This window comes from Akebia trifoliata, chromosome 4 (genome assembly GCF_017979445.1).
Source record: "Akebia trifoliata isolate Shusen 1 chromosome 4, ASM1797944v1, whole genome shotgun sequence".
NCBI classification, from domain to species: Eukaryota; Viridiplantae; Streptophyta; class Magnoliopsida; order Ranunculales; family Lardizabalaceae; genus Akebia; species Akebia trifoliata.
In genome coordinates, this window is record NC_141378.1 from 1,247,550 (window position 1) to 1,272,767 (window position 25,218).

Here is a 25,218-nt window from a genome sequence, read left to right on the forward strand (position 1 = left end):
AAATGTTTAAGGAATAGAAGTATGGAATGGAATATCCAATTAATGGTAACTGAACAAAGATACAAAGCGACACATGCAACATGATAATTTTTAATCCATATAAGACAAAACTGAAAAAATTTTCCCCAGTCGAGACTGAATTTGATATTTCTTTTGGTTCTCAGTCATAGTAGTTCTTCTACCTTCAATTTTGAGAGAAAAAGTAAATAAATATGAATCTAAATATTAAGGTGTTAAAATGACTTTTAATAATAAATAATTTCAATATATTTTAATCGACTTGGCATGGTCGTCAATGATGAGTTGGTTGAAAAGTCAATTCGTGATGACAACATCATTTTCTAAAAACCATTTTTTTCCTAAGAAAATGATTTTGGTATGCAATCATACAAACCTTAATTACATTGTTAAAGGTCTATTATTATTTTATAGTATCTTAAATCATTTCTACCTCTACTGATTCAGTTTTTGTGAACTGTTTCGTGTGCAAAGACCCCAGGCAAGTAAATTCGGCCAACTTCCTCTTCACGGGGCTCTGCCAACCCAGAAAAACTGAGTCGGGTCAAGTCGACTGTCACACCCGCATTTGTGACCCAGTTATAAAGACACAGTGAATTTCCATAGTCCGGGTCGACTGTACACCTGGTGGGCAAAACCCATCCCATGTTCACCCTCAGGCCACCGAGATCCTCATCATCATCCAAGGCAGGCTCTTTGTTGGGTCCATCACCACTAACTCAAACAAAACTCTTCAGTGCAACTCTCGAGATGGGCACTGTGTTCATATTCCCTTGTGGACTGGGAACATTTTCAACAGAACGTCGGGGAGGGACCAGCCCTTGCCATCGCTTCCTAAATAGCCAGATCCCAGGTGTGCTCACCATCACCAATGCCAGAATTCATTCTGGCTAGGACTTTCATGATTGGAGAGAAGCTAGTAGATGAACTATAAGTCCAATTCTTGGCCCTGAGGCAGTATCCTTATCACCCTTGATGTTATTGTTACTGCCACTAGTACTACTACCATCATCTTTAGCAGTTTTCAGATTGTGAAGAATGTTTTCTATTGTTACTCTGGATGTAGCTAGGGCTGATCGTTCGTAGATATTAAATAAACATGATTGGTTCAATAATTTTTGCAAAATACTTGATTGTTTCTTGAAACAGCCATTCTTCTCTCTTTCTTACTCTCTTTTTTGGTAACTTTTTTTTTTTTTTTGGGTATCTTGTCCACCAAGAAACGAAGCCCAAAACAAGATCACCCATACAATATTAACTAATAAATGAACCTCCATGGACCATTTGTTTAGATGGACCCTAAAAAAGTGTATATTAATGGAATGGTTGAAAGAAAGAATCATTCAATAATTCATTTAATTAATGCTTACATATATGCCAAAAAAGAAACCCATGACCAGAATTAAAAATGATCTAAAAATATTTGACCACTGAACGATAAAAAAATTCAACCATTATCGTTGTCATTGTAAATAAATAAAAAACCTGAAAACTGTGATAGACAAATAATATTTATTTTATTGTATCAAATGTTTAAGGAATAAAAGTATGGAATGGAATGGTAAATGAGCAAAAGATTCAATGGGGGCGCAACATGGTAACTTGCCTTAACCAAGGATCAATCAGCAAAACTGAGGATCTTTTCATGAAAAATCGGTAAACTCTTACTGATAGGCTCTTGCTTTTAATTTGGCGCATCGCTCTTCATAGGACGCTGGAAACAAAACAAAAAAACATTGAGAAACTCAAAAAAAAAAATTACATATATTGTTATTGGCGACATAAAAACAAGAAGAAACAAGAAATGGAAATTAGAGAAAAAGAATCTTGTGGACATAATCAAAGCACCATAGAGGTTGGTTGGGCGGGGTACATAGAACACAAGTATTCCACAACTCATTAATCTAAACCATTCATTTGATTGATCACCTCTCAGATGGGCTAATACCAATACTGTGCAGATGGCCTCCAAGATATGGCCCTTCTCCCCAACAACCATCAAATACTTCGATCACCCACCAAGACCATCACTAGGAAGGTCAAGATTGATGATTTTTTTTTTTAGCTATGACCATACATGAGAGATGGCATAGAAGTGAGCTGTCATGACCAATTAGGCACTAACCATGTTCATGTACAGTGGATGACGGCTTCATCTCCAACACATTCAGCCATACATTTTTCCACAAATGTCTAGACCCACAGAGTGAAAAACTTGAAATACACATTAATTCAATAGAACCAACTTCAAGCAAAGACAAGCTTTCTTCTAGAAATGTGAAATACGTAGGAAAGTGGTGCAATGCAGTAAATGTTAAACTTTCAGATGGGTATGAGGGGACTCACGCTCGGTTGGCCGTGACATGAGAGGAACGTGGGCTGCCTTCTTCTTCTTCTTCTTGCCATTTTTCAATGGACTCTCATCTGAAATTCAAAGCCGAAGGCCTCACTGATTGTTAAATACACACAAACATACATATAGAAAAAAAAAAAAAAAAAAAAAAGTGTAGGTTCAAAAGAATTAACAAATAGGCATCTCTTTATGTACCATGTATTGTAGATGAGCAGCTCTGCAGAGCCTCCTGGAAGATGGCAGCTCGGAGCTTGTAAGCTTTACATTCATCTTTCAATTGCTCACACAAAACTTGCATTGCATCTACACTTAAAATGCACAATCAGAGAGGTGATTCTACTGCAGAGGTAACAGCTATGAGTATTCTGAGCCACATCGAATGTGGATTCTATATCCATACGGATGTGGATAGGAACTCATCGGAAAAGAATGTGTTATGTACTTATGTCTGATGGAAGTTAAAAAAAATACACTAATAAGATTAAAACTATAAAAAATCCATTGCTCAAGGAAATTAAAGGCTGGACGAGCTTCCTGTGTGCTTAACCGTTGAAAGAGTGCACGAATTCTCCAAGCTGGACAAACTTGGTTGGCCCAAAATCTGGTACTCTTTCTAGTAAAATTGACACAATTGGTGAACAGAAATTTAGTTGGACAGTTGAACTCTTGCTGACATTGACCACCTCTGCAAAAGGAAAACGCAACTTACATGCCATTATGTATTGGCCAACTCCTTGCCCATGCATCAGATGGTTTAGTGCACCAGAACATAACGAACTGTTAATTAATTAATTTTTTTGTAACTTGAAAAGACTAGTAGAACATAGTTGTTTTGAAAAGTCTTTTAGTAGTTACCAGGCTGAGAAATAAAAGTAGGAAACATGCAAGAGATGGCAGCGTAAAAAAGCTTCACTTTCGATATTCTATCACACTTATAAGACAGTAAGCACCCTAGTGAACAAGTAAACTAATAACACTATTCATTGTTAAAATATACCTGGTGAACAAGTAAAATCAAGACCTTCAAATTCGCATGATTGAAGAACCAATGGAAGTTCAGGAGCCATGGCATACTGAGGTTTCCTAGGAGTTGTGTTTGTATCCAGTAAAGCTTCTATTACCTACACCATTTTAAAACACTTGGAATGAGATTTTTCTCTAAGTAAGAGAATGGAAAAGGTAAAAGATACCATAGAAGCCACTTTGTAAAAAAGGAATCTATAAGGACCCCATAGAGTACATCATAGACAACTTCTAGCAATGGCATGGCCAAAATGTTATGTACACAGCAAGACGTGAAACCCAGCATTAGAAAAATCCTACCTAGAAATTCCCCGCCAAGAATTTGATATTCTTAGGTGATACACCTTTTTTCAAACAGTTCACCATATTATTTTGACCGTACAGAAGAATGTAACAGTAAATTTACTATAAGTACTAAATAGATTAGTTGATTGCATACGAGATATCTCAATGAACCCCTTGAATGGCTGGTGATACCCCTGCACATGCGCTGTGTGTGATTATGTCATTGTTTGACAACATCTTTGTTATACCAACAGCGACATTAGATTCCCCTTCTCAAAATATCCCATATCCTTTATATTATACCTCGATATTGTATATCTAAAGATGAATATACAGTTTTTAGTTTTCTACAACCTACAGAACAAGAAATAGTAATAAAAAAATGGCAAATATGGATGTGTGTACAGTTACTATATTTTAAGTGATCAAAAAGCTCTCTCCAAGAAGCTTAAACGATAACCATTCTGTCTTATTGCTTTGCATGCTATTTGACAAGAAGCAAAATTTGTTGTATGGGGCCATACACATTGTTTTACCTCAGAAGTCATAGGGTAGAATATTTGGCAGAATTGACATTTTCACGTGGGGATATCAAAAAGGCGAAACTCTATATAACCATATAGAGAGAGAGAACAATAATTTATTTTTTTTCCAAAATCTTCTTTTGGCTTATCAGAAAATAAGGAAACCTAAAGAATCTACAAGGTTGATCATTAGGATGGTTGATTGATGGAATAGCTACAACCATGGCACAAACATTGGGTGGAATGACATCTGAATGGTTTCACTTGGATGACCATAATCATGTCATATTCTATTGGATGCTCAGAAAAGTTCCCCATCAAATGTGGCTCTCAGCCCTACCTGGACAACTCATGTACTGCTAGGCTGTTGTTAGCCATTCTTGAAGTCTCCATGATGCATACTAAAAGTAATTCTTTTCAATTATTTCCATTTACGGATCAATGATATAATAAAGGTCATAATGTAGAGGTAAAACCTTTTTGTTTTTTTGTTTTTTTGTTTTTTGCTAAGCAGTAGAGGCAAAACCTTATTATTCCAGAACAATGTTTAATTTCTATGTTCATTTTAATTGATCAATATATTATAAGAACTAACGAAATCAACCCATTATAAGGATATCGTATACGCACACTTGGGGATTCAAGACCTTGACCTATCATAAATAGCACAGCTACCATGCATCGAACCTGGTGCCACAGAAAAGCACTACCTTTAATTGTCATTGCCCAAAGTTGATCACCTTCATACCTACAAATAACATTGAGAAAACAGTTATTATGATATACCACATCAAAAGCATTGCACCAGGACACAGAAAAATGCATATTTAGAGAGTAGTCTAGGAAACCTCTTTCTCATTGGAAATTTTAGTTTTTTTACTCTACAAAGGGTTCGAAGGGTCTGATGATGGTCAAAGAATTCACCGAATGCAAGGCTTCAACACTCCATTGCTTGTTCCTACTGCACCGTTGGTGGACCTAAACATAGACTTCATTTTTGGTCTACCAAATCGCACAGAAGTACTGATCCTATATTTGTGGTGGTCAATAGATTGAAAAAAATGACCCTATTCACCCCTTCGGTCCTTGCAGAAAGGCAATAAATGCAACTCACTTGGTAACAAACTTGTCATCGTACGATTACATGAAGTACCAAAGACAATTACATGGGATACAAAGTTTTAAATCATTTTTTAATATGAGAACCAAACTTCAATTCTCTAGTACACATCACCCACAAATAGATAATCAAACTAGTGGTATTTGAAAAATCCAGCTTAAGCTTATCTTCTTTTGGTGTAAGATTTATAAGGAGTTCAAAGCCTTTCCCTTTGAAGACTTGTATAAATGGGATCAGGTTTGTAATTTGTTGATTGAATAGGTCGCAGGTCCTGTGCTTTTGTTCCTTGTATTTTGTGGTCATCTCGACCTCCATTCCAATTGAAATTTCAGATCTTTACCAATCAAAGAAAAAAAAATCCAACCTGCAAATTCTGCAGTACATGTCATCCATAAACCAAGACAAGTTTCCACTCTAAACCACATGGATAATCTCCTGGCCAAAATAACACTTATCAAATTGCACAGGACCGTTGAATTTCATGGAACATCACCATCCTATGCTACTAACCAACGAGTCCAGAAGATAGATTGAAATTATTTTCAAGTAATATTTTGGTTGAATGGAGAAGTGAGAAGAAGTCAGCCAAGAGAGCTGAAGGGAAAATTATAGAAGGAAGAAATCAAATTAAAAACCCAAATTCTTGTTAAATGATAAGAAACAGGCATTTTGAAGGATTTCATAACAGGAATATATCATAAAATTATTTTACAAAATGATTCCAACCTTTCGTTGCAACTACAAATTTCAAATGATGTGATGCGCCGCCTATAGTTGTGCACATTCACTGCATCCATCTTACAGAAGCTCCTGAAGTCATGCTCCCCAACAAATTTCTTACCAGCTATCTTCATTGCCTGGTGAAGGATGAACCCTAAGAATGCATTAGGTTCTCTTGGGTTTTAAGTAACTAAATAGCACTAAACATGGGTCCATCAAAAATTACAAAGCATAACATACAGATATATCCAAATTTTCCTTCCAGAATAGGTATTTATACTCCCTGCCCAAACAGCTAAACCTGCACTTGTTAAGATAATTCACATGTTATGTTGTTACACTCAAAAAAATCCAAAAAGAAAATGGGGGAAAATTCAGAGAAATTAAGCTCATTACCATGGTTTGGAGGTAACCATGCTGACTCTTCTAAACACAAAATAAATTAATTAAATAAAAGTAATTCACATGCATTTTGCAACTAAAGGACCATAGATATACTTAGGGAGGAAACACAGGCACCATGCACAACTAGTATTTTCCATGAGTTCCACGTCTGAAATGCATCTCAAAGAAGCATGGGTGGTTAGGCATCATCCGCACAGTGTTGAATGTTTTTATAAGTTCACAGAAGTCATTCAAGTTCACTTATTTTATTCTGTAAAGGTTTAACTAATTTTTACAAGACAATCAGTAAGAACATTAACTCTTCATCTTGAAGTACTCCAAAGAATCAGAAATGAGGGCCCTTTTACAAGGTTACTAATCTTTACATAAAATTTCTCAGATCCACTATTGGTGGAAAGTGATATTTCTAGCGCCATGTTGTAGGCTTCTATGGGAGGTGAATAACAGAAATTGGCAAAAACCTTATACCTGTCAAAAAGAAATAAAAATAAATGAAAAAAAGGTAAACCTCACCAAACATGGTCACAAGGTGGCTGCTGATCGTCCTGTTGTTATCTGTTCAGGTATAGAGAAGCTCATAATATATAGAGTGCGCTCCTCTATAAATATTTTTTACTTTACTTTCTTTTATCAAAATAACGATAATTATCGAAACAAACAAACAAACAAACAAAACTAAAGTCCTTCTGTAGCATAGATTTACCACATATTCTTCAAGATCATGAAAAGTAAAACCCTAACCAAAGCGTTAAAAAGAATAGCCAAACCTTGCATGGAAATCAATACGTGCAGGACACCAACTAATGACTCGGATATCTTTTGGAAGGGCTCTGTTCAGCACCCTCACATAGTCAATTTCTTCTTCTGGGAAATAAACAGCCAGAAAAAAAATGAACAAAACTTAGATTGAAATGACAAACAACAGTGCCACAATAATCCTGAGGGATGCTTTTTTCAAAGATATAAAAATTATTGAATTAAGATGACGATGGTCGAGATGAACATCAAAATCAAATGTGTACAATAGGCTAGCCTCTGGTGGGGGGTGGGGGGACCTCACAAACTGAATCCCATGTAAACAGAAAATAACATATGGAATAAAATGCGTACAATAGGCTTTTACTACTTCTGTATATAAGTTTCAATGAGGGTTTTTTTAACATATATGTAAGTTTCAATTAGCTAGTGCACATTTTTGCATTTTACTGCTTCAAAAACTCCAAACAAGTGCTAAAAAAAAGGCCATTCGTTTTTTTATAGGAATAGGGTTAGTAGTTAGCATATGAAATAGGTTCCAAGGGGGTTTGAACCTAGGACGTAGGAACAACACTCCACACATCTTACCACTTAGCTAAGTGGGCACTTCAAGCTCTATTCTCATGATTAGAGCTTTATCCCACAAACTATTTCGAGTCATCTAATCTAATCATGTTCTATGAATCCATTCTATCCAGGGCTTTGGTTCTTTGTTAAACCATACGAGCCATCATAACAATGAATGGTAAGATCTGTGATAGATTCTACCCATTTTTTTTCCGTATATTAACCTAATGAAAATTGATGACAAATAAAATATCAGTATACAAGAAAAGGAGAAAATGCAAACCACCTATATTTTTTGGAGAAATTTCCTCATAATTTGCCTGCAGTCCGGTGTCCTTAAGTTTTGATCGTAAAAATAAAGAAATCACCTGCGTCAAATGCCACTTGTGATATTAGTCAATCAGTTAAGGAGATAAGGCATGCTTCATGACCAGCCACAAGAAGGATATATTTGAGCACATGACCCAATATTATCCACATTTTAATTTTATAAAAAATGAAATAAGTAACAAGAAAATACAAAAATCAGATATTAAAAGATATGAAAGCAAGTTAAACAAATTTGGAGGAATACTTTGAAGACTTTATTTAGATGGGACTTACTAAGTAAGCCAAAAGGCTAACTTAGTGTTATCTCCATACTCACGATGAACATCTTGATCATCAGAACAGTCGCTTATGTACAGTTCCCATGTTAACTTTAATCACTAAAACTAGGACAAAGTATTTTAGTGATGACTACAAAAGCGGCATCTTTCAACAAATAGAAATGTAATCGAACTTACAAAATAAAAACAATATAGACATGCAAAGAGTTGTTGCAACCTCAAATATTAGCATTAGTTACCTGCCCAACAGAGGACACCCCCTTGTCAGTTCTACCACACCTTGAATATTGAGACTCCTCTTTCTCACAAATCAAAAGCCTAGTCTTCTTAAGTGCCTCAAAAATTTCAGACTGCATAAAAAGCAAAACCTAAGTAAATAAGAATCAATACAGGTTAATCAAACTGTCTTGTTGCCATCATATTCTACTACGGGGCATGGTTGTAAATTGGCAGATGAAATGCTCCAGACAGATGGTTCCAGAAGGAACTTCGGGTAAAAGTGTTACTTGATAGGAAGATCCAGCCTCCATGTACCAAATTGTAGTAGGATTTTAGGAGAACCACTCCCAAAGGTGTCAAGAAAACAAAATGATGCAGGTAATTTAGTAACCAGTTTAGCTTAATTCCAACATAAATGGATTTTGGAGGGCGATCAAGGAAAAGGGATCCCAATTGCTAGGTTGGTAAAAGTCTGAGGTGCTTGCATCATAGTCTGGCCCCAAACCCTTCTTCAATCACTAACCTGTTTGCCAAATGGAGAAAGAAAAAGACTGTTGTGGGCAAAATGGTTGGTTGGAAATCAAGGATTTACCATCCCTCACTTTGTTAATATTTCAAGCAGGATTGTCAAGAATGCAGTAGCTAGAGAAGACAAAGTTGTTGACGAGGGGATAACTTTTGAAAAAAATTAACTTATGTCATTCTTCCAACATGAAGCTCACCCCTCAATGCCATTGAAAAACGCTAATAGAAGGTGTTAAATAAGTCCTTAGGGTATTTTAGTCTTTTCCCTTTTTCTGTTTATCTTATGTAAGTCTTATATAGCCTAATTAGGGCTAATTAATAAAACACTTAATCTTCTCTCTGTTTTTGAACTTGGTATCAGAGCCTGCGATCTGAATCGAACTCGAACTCTTTCTTCTTCCTCTACAAACTCAATCGAATCATTCTTCCTTGGAAACAAAGCCCCTACATCACTCGTCTTCAACCTATATCACCCCTACGGGGGTTATTTGTTGCTGAAAACCCCATGCGATAGGGAGTTAACTTGATTCAAAGCCTACGATCAGGCTATACTCACAGCAACGATGTTGTTGACGTCGTGCGACGCCTCTAGTGGCTGTACTGAAGTCATACGACGTCTCTGGTGGCTGTAGTGAGGTCGTGCGACGCCGTTGGTGGCTGTAGTGAAGTCGTGCGGTGCCTCTAGTGGTTGTAGTGGAGTCGTACGACGCCTCTGGTGGATTTATTGAGGTCGTGCGATGCCTTTGGTGGCTGTATTGAGGTCGTGCGACACCTGTCGGAGCAGCTTGGACATCTACGATCACAGAAAGTGGTTTATCTAAGTTTTTCAACACAGCAAGTTGCTGTTCTGACCTGTACGACTCATCAGGTGGCTGTGTTTTTAATTGTTTAACTCACGTAGTGGTTATAAGAGGGTGCCGGCAGTGTTTTGAACACCTACGAAGTTTTTCGATCACATTAGAGTGCTCTTTGAGGCTGTTCTCCCACTTATCTTGCTCATTGATTACCTATACTTGCGGTAATGATTAATTGGATCACTCACAACAGTATTTAATCAACCCTTATAGCACTTTTGATCGTGCATTGTCACCTTTAGGGTGCTGCGATCACTTTATCCTAAGGAGTTGTGCTCTCATCTTCTTGAACTCTCTTCAAACCAAAGTACTCGGATTATTTGATGGCCTCTGAGTCATCATCTTCCTCGATCATTGGTACTAGTAATGGGTCGAGTGGTTTTCCGTCTCATTCAACCGACTTTCCTGGTATTCAAATCACTACCGTGAAATTAGATGGTCCTAACTATCTTCTATGGGCACGATCGGTTGAAATGTTCATTGGTGAAAAAGGGAAGATCGGTTATCTCACAGGGGCAGACAAACAACCTACACAAACCGACAGTTCTTACTACCAGTGGTTTGCTAACGATTCTATGGTCCGTTCTTGGCTGGTTTCATCGATGCAACCACACATTGCAGCCGGTTTTATGTTCTCCTCGACAGCAAAGCAGATATGGGATTCCGCAAAGAGTATTTACTCACAACGTCAAAACAATGTCCGAATTTTTAACCTAGAGCGTGAGATTTCTCGACTCTCACAGGGTGACTCTTCTGTTACTACGTATATATCACAACTACGTGCTCGGTGGGAAGAGTTGTCGTTTTATTCTTCGTATTACTCCTGGAAGGACCCTTTTAATGAGACATTGTATGCATCAATTCTGGGCAAGAATCGGGTTTTTCAATTTCTGGCTGGTCTCCGGTATGAGTTTGAGTATGCGAGAGTTCATTTATTGGGAATGGATCATTTTCCTTCCCTACAGACTGCGTATTCCTATGTCTTGGCTGATGAGAGTCGTCGCGCAGCTGTCATACCCCTTTCTTCGGGAGATCACTCCGCTATGCTTGCTCATCTACCTTCTTCACAGTCCCCCAGTGGGTCTCTGCCTACCCGTCAGCGACATAAGTGTGATCATTGTGGAAAGTTGGGTCATGTGAAAGCTCGTTGTTATGCACTTCATGGTCGTCCTAATCAGCATCGTCAACAATCTCAACGGTCTTCAGCTCTTGTAGTTTCTCAGCAAACGAATGATTTAGCACTTCCTTCAGCTACTACCTCCTCGTCGGATTTGGTATCTCTGTCCCAAGCCGAGCTTGACAAGTTCAGAAAATTCTTCAATCAGATAAAGACCTCATCTCAGCCAGTTTCTACCTTTGCTCACTCAGGTACCTTTGCATCTGCACACAATGTTTCTACCATTTCCTCACCATGGATCATTGATTCTGGTGCCTCAGATAACATGACCGGTACGTCCTCCCTATTTAAAACCTATAGTATTTGTTCTGGTCATCGCAAGGTCCGACTAGCTGATGGTTCTTTGTCTTCCATAGCTGGTCAAGGTCATTTACCTGTTACATCTTCTTTATCCTTAACTAACACACTTCATGTTCCTCAACTTACTACTAACCTTGTACCTGTTAGTAGTCTTACAAAAAATTTGAACTGCAGTGTAACCTTTTATCCCTCTTATTGTGTCTTTCAGGATCTGGAGTTGAAAAGGACGATTGGCACTGGACATGAAGTAAATGGATTGTATCTCTTGGACGTTCCCGGTTCCCCTAGCACTCATTCTGCTCTTCAGCTTAGTAGTAGTCGTAGTTAGTCTAATAAGGCTCTTGTAATGCGTTGGCATTTACGATTAGGCCATATTTCTTTTGGATATTTGAAACACATGTTCCCTACTTTATTTCATAATAACAATTTGTTTGATTTGTCTTGTGAAACTTGTCAATTAGCTAAACATGTGCGTTCTTCTTATCCTATTAGTATGAATACTACTACTCCTGCTATGTTTGACTTAATTCATTCTGATGTGTGGGGTCATTCCCCTGTCACATCCATTCTTGGTTTTCGCTACTTTGTTTTGTTCATCGATGACTCGTGGTACAGTCACACTTGCGTTTATCTTATGAAACACAAGAGTGAGGTTTATGGGATCTTCAAGCAATTTCTTGCTATGGTTCATACCCAATTTGGTTGTACCATCAAGACCTTCCGTTCTGATCATGGTACTGAGTATACCTATAGTGAGGTCTTGAAACTTTGTTAGAGTCTGGCATTGAGCATCAAATGTCCAATGTTAAGACCCCTCAGCAGAATGGTCGTTCAGAACGCAAAAATCGTCATATTCTAGAGTTAGCTCGTGCCATTTCTATTGGCATGAATGTGCCTCAATCCTATTGGGCCGATGCAGTTCTTATTGTTGTTTACCTTATTAATCGGACCCCCTCTAGTGTTCTTCAGTTTGCCACACCCCTCTCTAAGCTCTCTCCAGATCGTTCTGTGTTTCCACTTTCTCCGCGTGTGTTTGGGTGTGTCTGCTTTGTTCAAGTTCTTGCCCAAACTCGTACTAAACTTAACCCTAAGGCCGTAAAATGTATCTTTCTGAGTTATTCTTCTACCCAGAAAGGATACCGTTGTTACCATCCTCCTTCTCGACGGCATTTCATTTCTCGAGATGTTTCCTTTTTTGAACAAACTCTTTACTATAGTGGGTCCGTTGGTATTCAATCTGAGTGGTTTCCTCTAGATTCACCTGATGATTTTTTTCCTTCTTTATTTCCCCTTCCCATGCCTGTTCCTCCCTCTCCACCCCTCGTCAGTTCGTCTTCTCCTCCATTGCAGGTTTACTCTCGACGTCCCCGTGATACTACCATCACTTCTATGTCCGACCAGCTCGCCTCCAGCTCCGCCTCCGTCTGTTCCCTGTGATGATCATCCTATTGCCACTCGTAAGGGTAAGCGCACTTGTACTTATCCCATTTCAAATTATATATCTGATTCTGTACTATCACCCTCCTATCGGAGTTTTCTTGCTTCTGTTTCCGCTGTTTCTCTTCCTACTACTGTTGCAGATGCTATTGCTCATCCTGAGTGGCGTGCAGCTATAATTGATGAGTTGACTGTTCTTGACAAGACTCAAACTTGGGACCTTGTTCCTCTTCCGCCTGGACGGAAAGTTGTGGGTTGTCGTTGGGTCTTCACGCTTAAGCATAATCCGGACGGTTCCATTGCTCGTTATAAGGCCCGTCTGGTGGCCAAAGGTTATGCTCAGACTTATGGGATTGATTATCAGGAAACTTTTGCTCCGGTTGCCAAGATGACCACCATTCGTGTTCTCCTTTCTGTTGCTGCTATCCGAGGATGGCCTCTCTTTCAGTTAGATGTCAAGAATGCTTTTCTCAATGGTGATTTTCAAGAAGAAGTCTATATGGTCCAACCTCCTAGGTTTCTTCCTTCTACTTCTCCTGCACATGTTTGTCGTCTTCGCCGATCCCTTTATGGTCTGAAGTAGTCTCCTCGTGCTTGGTCTGAGCGCTTCACTAAGGCCATGCATCAGTTTGGTTTCCATCAGAGTTCTGCTGATCACACCTTGTTCTTGCGTCACTCCCAAGGCAAAACTGTTGCTCTGATTGTGTATGTGGATGATATTGTTCTTACTGGAGATGATGCCGATGGCCTTACCGAGTTCAAAACTTACTTAGGACGTCAATTTGAGATTAAGGACCTTGGCCATCTTCGCTATTTTCTGGGTATTGAGATTGTCCGGTCCAAGTCTGGTATATTTATTTCTCAGCGTAAGTATGTTCTTGATTTACTCAGTGCCTCTGGTCAGCTTGGATCTCGTCCAGCTGATACTCCTATTGAGCATAATCACAGGTTGGCTGATTCTGAGGGGGAGTGTGTGTCAGATATTGGCCAATATTAGCGTCTTGTGGGAAAGTTGATCTACTTGTCTATGACTCGCCCTGACATTGCCTATGCTGTTAGTGTTGTAAGTCAGTTTATGTACTCGCCTCGAACATCTCATCTTGCTGCTGTTTATCGTATTCTTAGATACCTTAAGGGATGTCCTGGTCGAGGTATTTTATTCAACAATCATGGTCATCTTCGCATTGAGGCATGGACAGATGCAGATTATGCTGGTTCAGTGACTGATAGAAGGTCTACTTCTGGGTATTGTACTAAAGTTGGTGGTAACTTGATAACTTGGCGTAGTAAGAAGCAGGATGTGGTTTCTCGGTCGAGTGCTGAGTCAGAATACAGAGCTATGGCACTTGGAGTATGCGAGTTGTTGTGGCTCAAAATCTTACTAGCTGATTTATGTCTTCCTGTGCCGGTCTCCTTCTTACTATATTGTGATAATAAATCAGCTATTAACATAGCTGCAAATCCGGTTCAGCATGACAGAACGAAGCACATAGAAGTTGATCGTCATTTCATTAGAGAAAAGATAGTTTCTGGACAGATTTGTACTCCCTTTGTTCCTACTTCTCAACAACTTGCTGATGTTCTTACTAAAGGTGTTAGTAAAACTTCCTTTGAAGATGTCTTATCCAAGTTGGGCATTGTTGATATCCACGCACCAACTTGAGGGGGAGTGTTAAATAAGTCCTTAGGGTATTTTAGTCTTTTCCATTTTCTGTTTATCTTATGTAAGTCTTATATAGCCTAATTAGGACTAATTAATAAAACACTTAATCTTTTCTCTGTTTTTGAACTGAAGGTTAAGGCAAGAAGTTAAGACACTTCTTTGAGGCATTAAATGCTTTGAATTTGCATATCATGTGCACCAACAGTGCCCATTCAAAATAAAACTAGCCCACAAACCTAAATTAGGCTATTTGGTGTACTGCACGGTGAAAGCACGTGTTATTGATTGCAAGATGTTTTGTGTATTTTCCTGATAAAATATAGGTGCCTAACATGGACCACCCTTCTGTGTGAGGGATTTTTCCTAGTTCATGACTCTTACGAAACACAAAAAGAAGAGAAACTTATGCACCTCAACAGTTGGATCCATTTGTGCCTCAGATGCAAACCCATAGAACCTGTAAATATAGCACATATGATGTAAAGTAGAAAGCTAACTGCAACATGAATTAATGCAACAAACACAAGGACTCTTCAGTGAAAAAATAAAAAATCAATCCCTAAACTTAAAATCTATCTCTCTTATTCTAAAGTCGCTCTTATGGAAAATTTCTTTATCAGTAAAAAGATTTATTGAAGAGACATAAAAAATAAAAATTTTAAAAAAAGATATGAAGAAATCAAAGTAGGATTATGGATAGAGAGCCTCAAGGAGCAATGGCTTTAGTACATCCAAGACTCAATTACTAATTCAAAGCTATGAGTATCAGTATGTGTTTGAACTGATTGATTAACTCAAACTGTGCTGCGTTTAAAATGTACCTTTGACCAAAATACATGACTTTTAGAGCAACGTGTCTCTTGGTGTGGTGATGCATGGCCTTAAAGTTACAATCTGTACCCAAAAGTAGCTAAGCTTGTAAAGTACAGAGAATTTATTAGAAATGTGAGACAAAGAGGAACAATTACAATTGTAAACCATTAGTTTGAGGTGACGATCTAAAAAGAAAAAAATAATAAAAAAGGACAAGGAGACAAAATTAACCTTTCCCATTTATAATCGATGGAACAGAAAATTCTCAAAAAACGACCCTTTAAAGTATGGTAAAACTGAAGTCCACCTAAACAGAATATTCTTAATGTACAATATGATGCTATTTAACTATATGTTTTCTCCAACAAAAAGTATCATACTTTCGTACTTCCAAATGCCCAAAGAAAAAAAAGGGTGGAGTCTCCAATGACCCTTTTAAATAGAAGGCCTATGAAAACCAACTATTATACACCTTTATAACTAAAACTGGCATGGTCTAGGAAAACCCTTTTGGGATCTTAACCCAGAGTTGTGGTCCCCAAGCTCTACGCTTATTCCAAAACCACAAAACAGATAAAAGTAATAACCTCATCGCTCTTAACATGAGAGATTAACCAAAGATAAGCTTGTAAAAACCCTTCAATGGAGGGCGCTAAGGAATACAACAACAAAATAGAGTGTCTTGACACCTAGTATTTCCGTTTTTCTCATTTCTTTGTAAGTTTACCTAAGTTTCAACATTGATTGACTCAAGAATATATATATATATAGCCAAATAAAAAAATTAAGGATGAAAATAGCGATAATAAACAAAAAAATACTCATAAAAATTATAATAAAGCAGCATAAGGCCTTAAAACATTTTTCTACACCTTCCATAGACAGAGAAGGGTTTTATGAAGCTTCCATCCACAACCCTTCTCGGAGGGTGCCAAGGTTTTCTTTACACATTGAAGTTGAGGTTCAAAGCCTAAAGTGGCCCACTTATTTTATAACCTCAGATATCTCCATGTGAAAAGTTTCTCTGTAATTGATCTTCCAACTTCCAAGTAGCAAAAGAGGCATTTTTTCTTGTTTGCCTTTTTCTATGTGAGATTATTGTTATAATTCAATCGATGCAATACACAGGGAAATGTAAAATACATGATAGGGTAAGTGAATAAGGTGGTCATTCTCGAGTATCCAGATTGGACACATATGCCCTCGAAGTAAACATATTGATGAATTGCAGTGTATAGTAATTCTACTTCCTAAAGGGAGTCCTAACATTTCTTTATTGCCTTTTCTTTTTCAATTTTTTTTTCTCCACTGTTGTTCATAGACATCAATAAAGACCAGCTCCATGATAAACTTAAACATCTTTTCAGTAATCAACAACAAACAGATAAATGTAGAGCGAGAAAAGTAACCTGGCGATATCTCTCCAGATTTCTTCTTTTTAACTTTGTTAATGGATCTAATTTCCTCCCGCCCTTCTACTTTACTTATTTCTTCTTCACATCTATCATGGATTGAATCCAGACCCACCATATCACCACCTGCACTTAATTCCCTACTTTCCTCGGCCGTATTTTTTCCAGAATCAACAGAAGGATCAGAATTCTCCATTAACTGCACTTCAACTACCATAATAAGTTCCAGTAAATCAAGCTTCAAATGGATCAAAAAATCCGCATATTCAACACAAATACTGGATTTTTTTAAATCTTTTTATCGTAATTTGAGCTGAAATTATGCATTGGTTTCGAATTTAATGCTGTTTATCACGCAAAAATTTTAAAAAATATTTAAAAATAAAAAACTTAATTAACGAACCGTTCGACAGCGGCAACGTGAAATCTGAGACGACAGTTCAGCGTTCTCCATGACCAATTCCTAATTTGAAAACAGTTAGTTCAGAAGCTAACACGCGAGTTGGAATGAAAAGGAAGATGAAGGAGAAAGGTGATACCTTTACTCTGATTTGGAGAAATTTAAGCTGGGATTGCAGCTGTGTGATGAGATCTGCACCGTCCAATCTTTCCATGAGAGGGTCGAGAAGGTCTGAGTGGGCATCAGATCCTCTTTCCGCCATCCTTGCTCGCCACTACTGCAAAACCCAAAACCTCTCGAGCAAATGCAACGCTGGGGGGCTTCCCAAATATATGCATCTGGGTGTTTGGTAATGGATATAAGTTAATCCGGATTGGAGTTTCAGCCGGGACAAAGTTAATCCTTGAGTGCCTATAGTTATAATATAGTGGGAGTAGTAGTAGTAGTAGTAGTACAGCCCACTTTAATTTGAAAACTACCTCAATTAACTCACCGTAAGTCACATATATTTCTTTCTTCTTGAGCACATAGTTGATTTTTGTGATCTATACAAATTTAAATTCTTACATAATATTTATATAATAAAATACAACGATCATCTCCCTTGTCTCAATCTTTAAATCCCATGGAAAAAGGTTGAGATTTAATCTTATTACAAATTTTAAAGTTAACTTTTAATTTTATTGTATTTTTTCTTCTTTAAATATTATATTTTCTCTTTCTCCTTTTTCACTATAATGCCCATCAATTTTTTTTCTCTTTTAATCCCTTAACCCCAAAGCCGATGCCCAAACTCCTGCGGTAGTGAGTTGGGTTAGACTGGACTGAGCATTGTTAGGCCTTAGCCTGACCTCAACTTAATGGGTTGGAAAATTTGAGCTTTTGCAGGTTTAAGACCAATATCATAATCATTGTGTTTTGGGATAGGATGGACTTGGCTCGAAAATTGGAGTTAATTTTTCTTTCTCATCTTGGACTTCTGTAAAATAAAAATAAATAAAAGGTCGGTTGTAAAGAATCATCATCGACTTTCAATTTGAACAATCGATAATAGTACATTCAACCAGAACATAGGCAGAGAGAATAGAAAAGAAAAAAAATATGCTTGTAACCTCAGGAAATGAAAATGAAAAAAAAAATTATTATTAACTACACATTCCTCTATGTTTACTTGCTTCTGTTTATTTCCAATTGTCGCTGACTGTGATTCATTTTGAATTGAACAACTTTCATAATTCACCAGAGCATGTTCTCTTTGAGAGAACAGGTGCGAGGGATTAAGAAATCAGACATTACTATATGCAAATCTTGGGATGCTGTAGTTCTCGGACAAAGGCGCAGGTTGCTGAGGATAAAGCGTTGGGGGTGAGGTGAGAATGCGTTGATCTGGAACGGGAGAGAGCATTTTGAACTTGTCCATGTCAACATTAAGACTGCAGTCAACGGGTAATCTGGTAAGACTTTGATCAATAAACAAAGTTGCAGAACTCTGAAGCTGATCTCTTCATAATAATAAATAAAAGTAAACAATCAACTTAGCAGATTGAAATTAAGTATAGGAATGGTCGTTTATGACGACTTAGTAAAACTTGGGATTATGCCAAAGAACATATCCATGAATGTTACACCAAGAAAATTCTGCAAAGTCTAGCCTTCAAAAACCAACAGCTCTTAGCCAGAAAAAATTTCTTCGATGCATGAAAAACTCGAGCTCCTGAATCAGAATAGTGAAGTCAATTATGCCATATTGAATTAAAAGTTCGACAGACTCAGGAACATTAGACAAACTAAGACTCTCGTATGTCTATTTATGATGCTCACATAACTCACAAGTTACATTATTGACCATAATTATGATAAGAGAATTGTTTGGCTGAAATTCTTTCATCAAAAAGCATAAAAAAAAATTAGAAACAAATGATGCTTTATGAACCGTACCCTATGCTATATTAACTAAGATATCATATATAGCTTGTAGATTTTGAGACAACAGAAACAGCAATTTCAAGCAAGAAAAAAAAAAGTTTTTCTGAAGATCTAGTTGTTCAGTAGTAGAAGAAGAAACCTCGGCATCGTTTGGAAGTGATCAACATTGCTCAAATTCTCATTCGAAAGGTGGACAGGTCTCTGAGCTGGAAGGACAGACCATGGGTTTGATGGGAGGCAATTCATCAGGAAAGTATCTTCTTCTGATCAACTGGCAAAAAGGGGGTCCTACTAATGTTAGACTACAACACGCATTTTTTTTTTTCTTTATTAAGTATCAACAGCAGTGGAAACACTGACCAGACGGAAGAACTTTATCACGGCTTCTTTGTCAAATCTTGATTCTTTGGCAGCCTGTGGATGTTAAACAGAAACAAAAATTTATATAAGCAGTCAACTGAACAAAGTATAAAGAGAAAAATAATTTCTCAACTATTTTTTCAAGAAAAATAGAAAATGTTAAAAATCAGAAAATTTTGTATGTTTTTGCCCCCCAAGGGTTGTAAAACTTCACTAATAATCAATGAGTCAAGAATCCCAACTCAGCTCTAGATTTGACCAAATTTCCAATTTTTTTTTTTTTTTTGCTAATAGTTGTGCTGATTTTTTTTTTCTAATCACCAGAGGACAAGTTCTTTTTTCTTTCTTTCCCCCCTTTTCTATTTAGTTCATCCATGTCAACCCCATAACCCAGTTTGTTGGACTTTTCCCCTATAAAAAAGCAACCGTTGATTACCTTGGCATTTCCAATTTCCAAGTTTTTAATGTCGCACCGTGCTGACACGACACATCATTTCATAGCACGACAAGACACTTCTAGGCATTTGCTATACATATGGTAGCTAGTGTTTCTTAACAATTTTCTAAAATAAATTAACATTAAGTTTGTGGATCATGCACTCAGAGTAACTTGGGTAGCTATCCAACTGTGCCACAAATTACTAGCTTACCACCTAGAATATCTGTTGTACCACAAGTTAATATTTGTACAATCATGCCATCGAATTAAAATTTCTGGAGGTTGTCATGCCGGATACCTTTGGACACCTTGACACTTAGCAACCGTGCCACATGTCAAGGCATCGATCCATTAATATTCGACTCTTTGAAATAAAAGACGAGCGAGAAAATGGTATCTCTTCTTGATATGTGGTCGAGAGCCCTTGGGCTAATATTTTCCCTACGGAGAGGAGTGAGGTGGTGGAACAGGTGAAAGTGATGTTAGAATATATGTGTAATTAGTAAAAAGTTTTATTCCCACTTTCACAAGTGAAAGTGAAACCCCTCACTTGTTATTTCAACTTTCAAAGTGTGCAGCAATAGCCCATCAAAATAAAATGAACCAAGAAAAATCTTTTTTCAACTAAAGTGAATGCAGTTTGCATGCTCAAAGATACACATCTTACTGCAAGAAGGCCTCCAGTGCTTGGAAAGCTCTCGGTAAGTGGAAGTTCTTCACTAGATGGAAGCAATCCTTTCTTCTCAACCCACTGGCGAGCAGCACCAACAAGATTGCCATTACTTCCTCTTGGCCCCTCCTTTGTGCCAATATCTGCTTTGTTACCAATAACAATATATGGCACAGGAAGGCCACCAGGGCCACCAGATCCCAGAGGAGCTGAGAATGTTCCAGTTGCTGCAACTTCTGATGCCCATTTTTGCAAGCTTGTTTTTGTCCTCCTTTGGGATAGATTGTAAACAAATATAACACCTGAGCAAGAATTCCAAGCAAAAGGAAATCATTTTTTTTTTACTAATTTCCCTGCAGACACAAGTATCAATGCCCCTAATTAAATCATTTACAAAAAATATATTTGATTATCATGAGAGTCTAAGTCATTACGGTGCCTGTGCATACAAATGCTATAATGCAGGATTTACATTTTCTGCAAGTGAAAATGGCATAAATGTTTTATTCCCTTGACTTATGCACAAGAGTGTATTCCATCTGTCAATTATTTTTAGAGATTATATTGCCACACCAACTTTTGCTAACACCACTCCGATTCATAAGTAAATCACCAAAGGTATAGCACATATCTTGGGGTGGTGTTAGCAAAAGTTGGTATAGCAATAGAAGCTCTCTTATTTTTCATGTCAGATATGCATCTGTGTCGATACATCCCAACATATGTCCTGATATGTAGGGCAGTGTCAACATCATTAGTTTGAAGCATAACTACAAAAAGAAAAGACATCCTTCTATAAAAAGGCTAGTTAGTTCCACTCCACTTTCCACATTTAATGAAGTAGTTAAACACGAATCTTGTTGTTTGATTACTTTTGAGTGAAATTAGCTAAACGATTACATTATTATACATGTTTACAGACATGTTATCATTTTAGGCTTCTTGAAGACACTGTGTTAATTTGAATACAGATTCATGTGTCTGTCACCGTCACATAGAATGCCACAAACCATCTTCAAAAATTTTCTTTTCTTTCTTGGCAATGTTTAATTGCATATCAAGCCTAGATAAGAACTAAACACGGATAAAACGATGGATCCATTCCTCACCATTGACTTGAGAATAGAAAAGTGACCGAAATTCTTTGTATCGCTCATGTCCTGACACATCCCAAAGTTCAACAAAGAAATCCCCTTTAGAACCACCTATAATGCAATTAGAAGAGCTACCAGAACTTTCATAAGTGATGTGCTGGATAAGAGAAACATGAAAAAATTAGTGATGAGTTCCAAGCTCCATCCAAAGCTCCAAAATGCCTTAAAGAAAAAAAAAATGAAAAATGGCCCACACCTTCACATCAACTTTACATCCAACAGTTTGAGAAGGACGTGCAATAGAAGAACCTTTAACAATCAGATGAACTAGTGATGTTTTTCCCACACCTGTCAGCATAAAGTTGGAAGATGACATTCAAATATCAATACCCATGCTAAACCACTGATTATAAGAGACTGCATTAGAATGAGAAACTATCCTCCCTTCATTAGACAAAAACTTTAAGCAGATCCAAGGATTTTGAGATTAGTCCTAACTATGTGATTATTTGAGCTCTTTCGTCATAAAACATACGGTGGATGACTGGAAGGTCCAAAAACTTATCCCCAAATCTGACGATTAGAATCCTTCAAACAGGATAACTTTCGGGCTGTGGTGCAATCTTTATCTGCCAATTGTATCAAATCTATCCAAGAGGAATGCCAAGGCAGGTTTGCTCATCATACAATAAAATATGTGGATCACAATTTATAAGTGACATTAATTGATGCTTATGTAATGTACATTGTTACTCTCGTATCCATGTAAACTATCTTTATTTTTCGCTCTCGGTCTCTCAAGTACTTGTGCGTACATGTAGTAGAACGTTGTCTTCATTTCCTACAGATTTAATGAAAAAATCCTCGATATTTTCCATCATTTCCATGAAAAATGTATTGATTTCCACACTGATCGAAATATCTCCATTTCCAGACTGACAGAAAAATAAACACAAATTGAAATTCAATACCTTGGATGGTTTATTAGTTCTATACTGTGAATTTCACATCTCTGGCACATCCCGTGTGAGTTTTGTTAAACTATTAGACACCATTGTCCTCCATAACACATGATAAATGTACATATTTTTAATCAGTGTTGCCTAATGATGCTAAGCTAAAACTCCAGAAATTCAACAAGTTTTAATGGGTACTTAAGCAAATCACCATTCTTATCTCTGACTCATATCAAGCATCAAGTCTTCGATCAAATTAGACTAATTCAGGTCTTATTATTAAGCTATTCAATTCAAATCGGAATTTAAAAAAATATAAAGAATGTAAGAAAAGGAATTAAGAATCCATAATTAGAATTATATACCTGAATCTCCAACAACAAGTACTCGAACCTGACCGCAAGGAGGACCGCCACTCGGCTCTTTATCCTCCCTTTCACGTTCCCTCCAGAACATTTTACTCTTTTTCAAACCCCTTAAAACCAAAATTCCCAACTCTCTAACAAAACCAAAAACTCAATTTCCTTACACAGTCTCACATCAATCTAAGTCCCCTCAAAGATACACAATCTTCACGGTTTCTTCAATTCCCATCAAGAATCCATTTGAGATGGAAACCAGGACAAGATTTGAGCTAAAAAAACAAAGAACCCAATGCAAGATATCCCCATTAGAACATAACCCAGTTCTTCAAATCCTAAGATTTCCACTCAAACCCATAGATCTGGCAGAGAAATCTGAAATGGGTATCCTCGAGAGAGCTTTTTTTCTCGCTGAAAATCACAGGTTTCTTATCGAAAATACGAAACAACGAAATGGATCCAAGTCCAACGAACAAAAACTGAACGGACACCAAGAACTCCGGAACTCATGTCGTGATGTCAACGTGAACATGCAATGGATTCTAATTTTTGTGACACGTGGCATTTTTTTTATAAAGGACTTAGGACTTTTGCTCCGACGGGAAAAGTGTTTTTTTTTTTTTTCACACAGTGCCGTAGCACCCTGAAGCATACATCCAACGGCTGAAAGAGCGCCACATCAGCCTTACAATTAGATCCCACACTAGAGACTGGGATCTTGTTATTAAGATTTACTCATTGGATGTGGGCCCTGATCACAAGCATGTGCCCTGATCTATCATTGTCAGATGTGGGTCCACTAGCTCATAGATCTGAGCCGTCCATGCCTGGAAACTGAAATAATTAAACAATTGTAACCATTGGATGCATCAACTCCACCACCTCACTTATTCTCAAATTATATCATCAGTTCAATTCTAAGTCCATTTTTAATAGGGGAGTTTTTATTGCCACACCAACTTTGGCTAACACCACCCCACAAGGGGTGTGCTAATTCTTTGGTGATTTAGATATGAATTGGAGTGGCATTAGCAAACGTTGATGTGGCAAATAGAATCTCTGTTTTAATATTATCATATTTTGATCTCATATAAAATAATTAATCAATTTTGCTCAAAGGTCTTTACAATGTGTACGTAATGTTTAGGGTCAATTATGATCTCTCATCATCCTGGTACAAGCACCAAAATAGCAAAAATAGTAATTATGTCATGCATTCTATGGATACAAAATTTGGTTCGACTCAATCAATTTAGTATTGTTGATTGATATGATCCTTTGTTCCTTGATGGACAATTGGTTTGTACATACAATTGCGTTCTAATGTTAAAATCAGAACAAATTTTAGTAGAATTTTTTGTTTGGAATAATGTAAATTTAGTACCTTAACTTACATGATTATCTATTAATAGTTTTTGGTTGTCACCGATGTTGATCTATTTATATCAATTATGGAGATGTTGACATGTATCAACATGAAATTTTACCTACCGATAGTTCTCCATACCAGCCACATGTTGAAACAACCTCATCGCATTTTTGAAAAATATTCATGCATGCTCCAATTTGGGATTTGTGGCCCACGCGGTATCACATGGGCTAGTACGGAAAATTCACCCACCATCATTTTCATCTCGAGACCCCAAACCCTACATGCTTCAATGGGCCAACCCTATTTGAATCATTCCTTGTTGGAACAGATCTTAGGACTCTTTCGTAATTCTCTCCCGTTGTTGTATTTGCGAATACATCTTGAAATATACAATCGAGATGAGAGAAACAAGAAAAAACATAGGTTAATTTCCTAGACTGAGGCACTACAACATTGATTTTGGATCATATTCAGACTCTATTGAAGATCTCTTATCGTCTCTACAAAGTTATCATTTGTTCATGTAGTCGCTTTGAGCACCACTTTTCTTTTTTATTTTTCTTGTCTCATCAAAAACTTTTAAGACTCTATCAAGCATTCGGATGAAATGAGAGGAAAGACATAGGCTTTCTATAGGGACCAAATATTTGGATTATTAGGGAAAATGATATAGATTTTCCAAGGATCCATTTATCTGGAGAATCCCTTATTGGATAGAGAGTCTCTCAATGTATCATACTTGAAGGAGTTGAGCTCGAAACTATACATTATGGATCCTCACCCCTCATACCTTACCAACTTAGCTTAGTTGGCACGTTATACTTACTAGTAAACTTGTCCTAAATGTGTATAAAACCCAT

General features: G+C 37.3%; 1 protein-coding gene and 1 pseudogene across 4 annotated transcripts; both read right to left on the reverse strand.

Annotated features, from left to right (window-relative positions):
- Positions 1 to 1,516: 1,516 nt before the first annotated feature.
- On the reverse strand, positions 1,517 to 17,526 carry LOC147402778 (Pseudouridine synthase family protein). Of its 3 annotated transcripts, none has more exons than XM_086438122.1 (15): positions 17,319 to 17,523; positions 17,183 to 17,242; positions 16,777 to 16,978; positions 15,376 to 15,448; positions 14,966 to 15,011; positions 8,619 to 8,729; positions 8,055 to 8,139; positions 7,216 to 7,312; positions 6,284 to 6,344; positions 6,050 to 6,180; positions 4,834 to 4,951; positions 3,369 to 3,492; positions 2,567 to 2,674; positions 2,365 to 2,442; positions 1,517 to 1,732 (listed from the first exon to the last, which is right to left on the reverse strand). In XM_086438122.1, exons 1-15 carry the CDS (start codon positions 17,439 to 17,441, stop codon positions 1,683 to 1,685), a joined length of 1,467 nt encoding a protein of 488 aa, XP_086294248.1. In that variant the 5' UTR covers positions 17,442 to 17,523; the 3' UTR covers positions 1,517 to 1,682. The 3 variants fall into 3 exon arrangements, with proteins under 3 accessions (XP_086294248.1, XP_086294249.1, XP_086294250.1); XM_086438123.1 differs by having other exon boundaries at positions 8,058 to 8,139; positions 17,319 to 17,519; XM_086438124.1 differs by lacking the exons at positions 1,517 to 1,732; positions 2,365 to 2,442 and having other exon boundaries at positions 2,667 to 3,056; positions 17,319 to 17,526.
- Positions 17,527 to 18,270: 744 nt separating this feature from the next.
- LOC147402779 (small GTPase LIP1-like) lies at positions 18,271 to 23,537 on the reverse strand (annotated as a pseudogene). The gene is made up of 7 exons (XR_015177331.1): positions 22,990 to 23,537; positions 21,925 to 22,016; positions 21,684 to 21,825; positions 20,572 to 20,876; positions 19,466 to 19,519; positions 19,245 to 19,376; positions 18,271 to 18,612 (listed from the first exon to the last, which is right to left on the reverse strand). The product of XR_015177331.1 is annotated as a small GTPase LIP1-like (transcript).
- Positions 23,538 to 25,218: the final 1,681 nt, after the last annotated feature.

Excerpts from the sequence above, each read along its gene's own strand:
- LOC147402778 (XM_086438122.1), bottom strand. The coding sequence starts at position 17,441 with ATGGCGGAAAGAGGATCTGATGCCCACTCAGACCTTCTCGACCCTCTC. Across the intron at positions 6,345-7,215 it reads CGTATTGATTTCCATGCAAG|GTTTAGCTGTTTGGGCAGGG; the intron begins GTTTGGCTATTC and ends TAACAAGTGCAG. Across the intron at positions 2,675-3,368 it reads TGATTTTACTTGTTCACCAG|ATGCAATGCAAGTTTTGTGT; the intron begins GTATATTTTAAC and ends TTTTAAGTGTAG.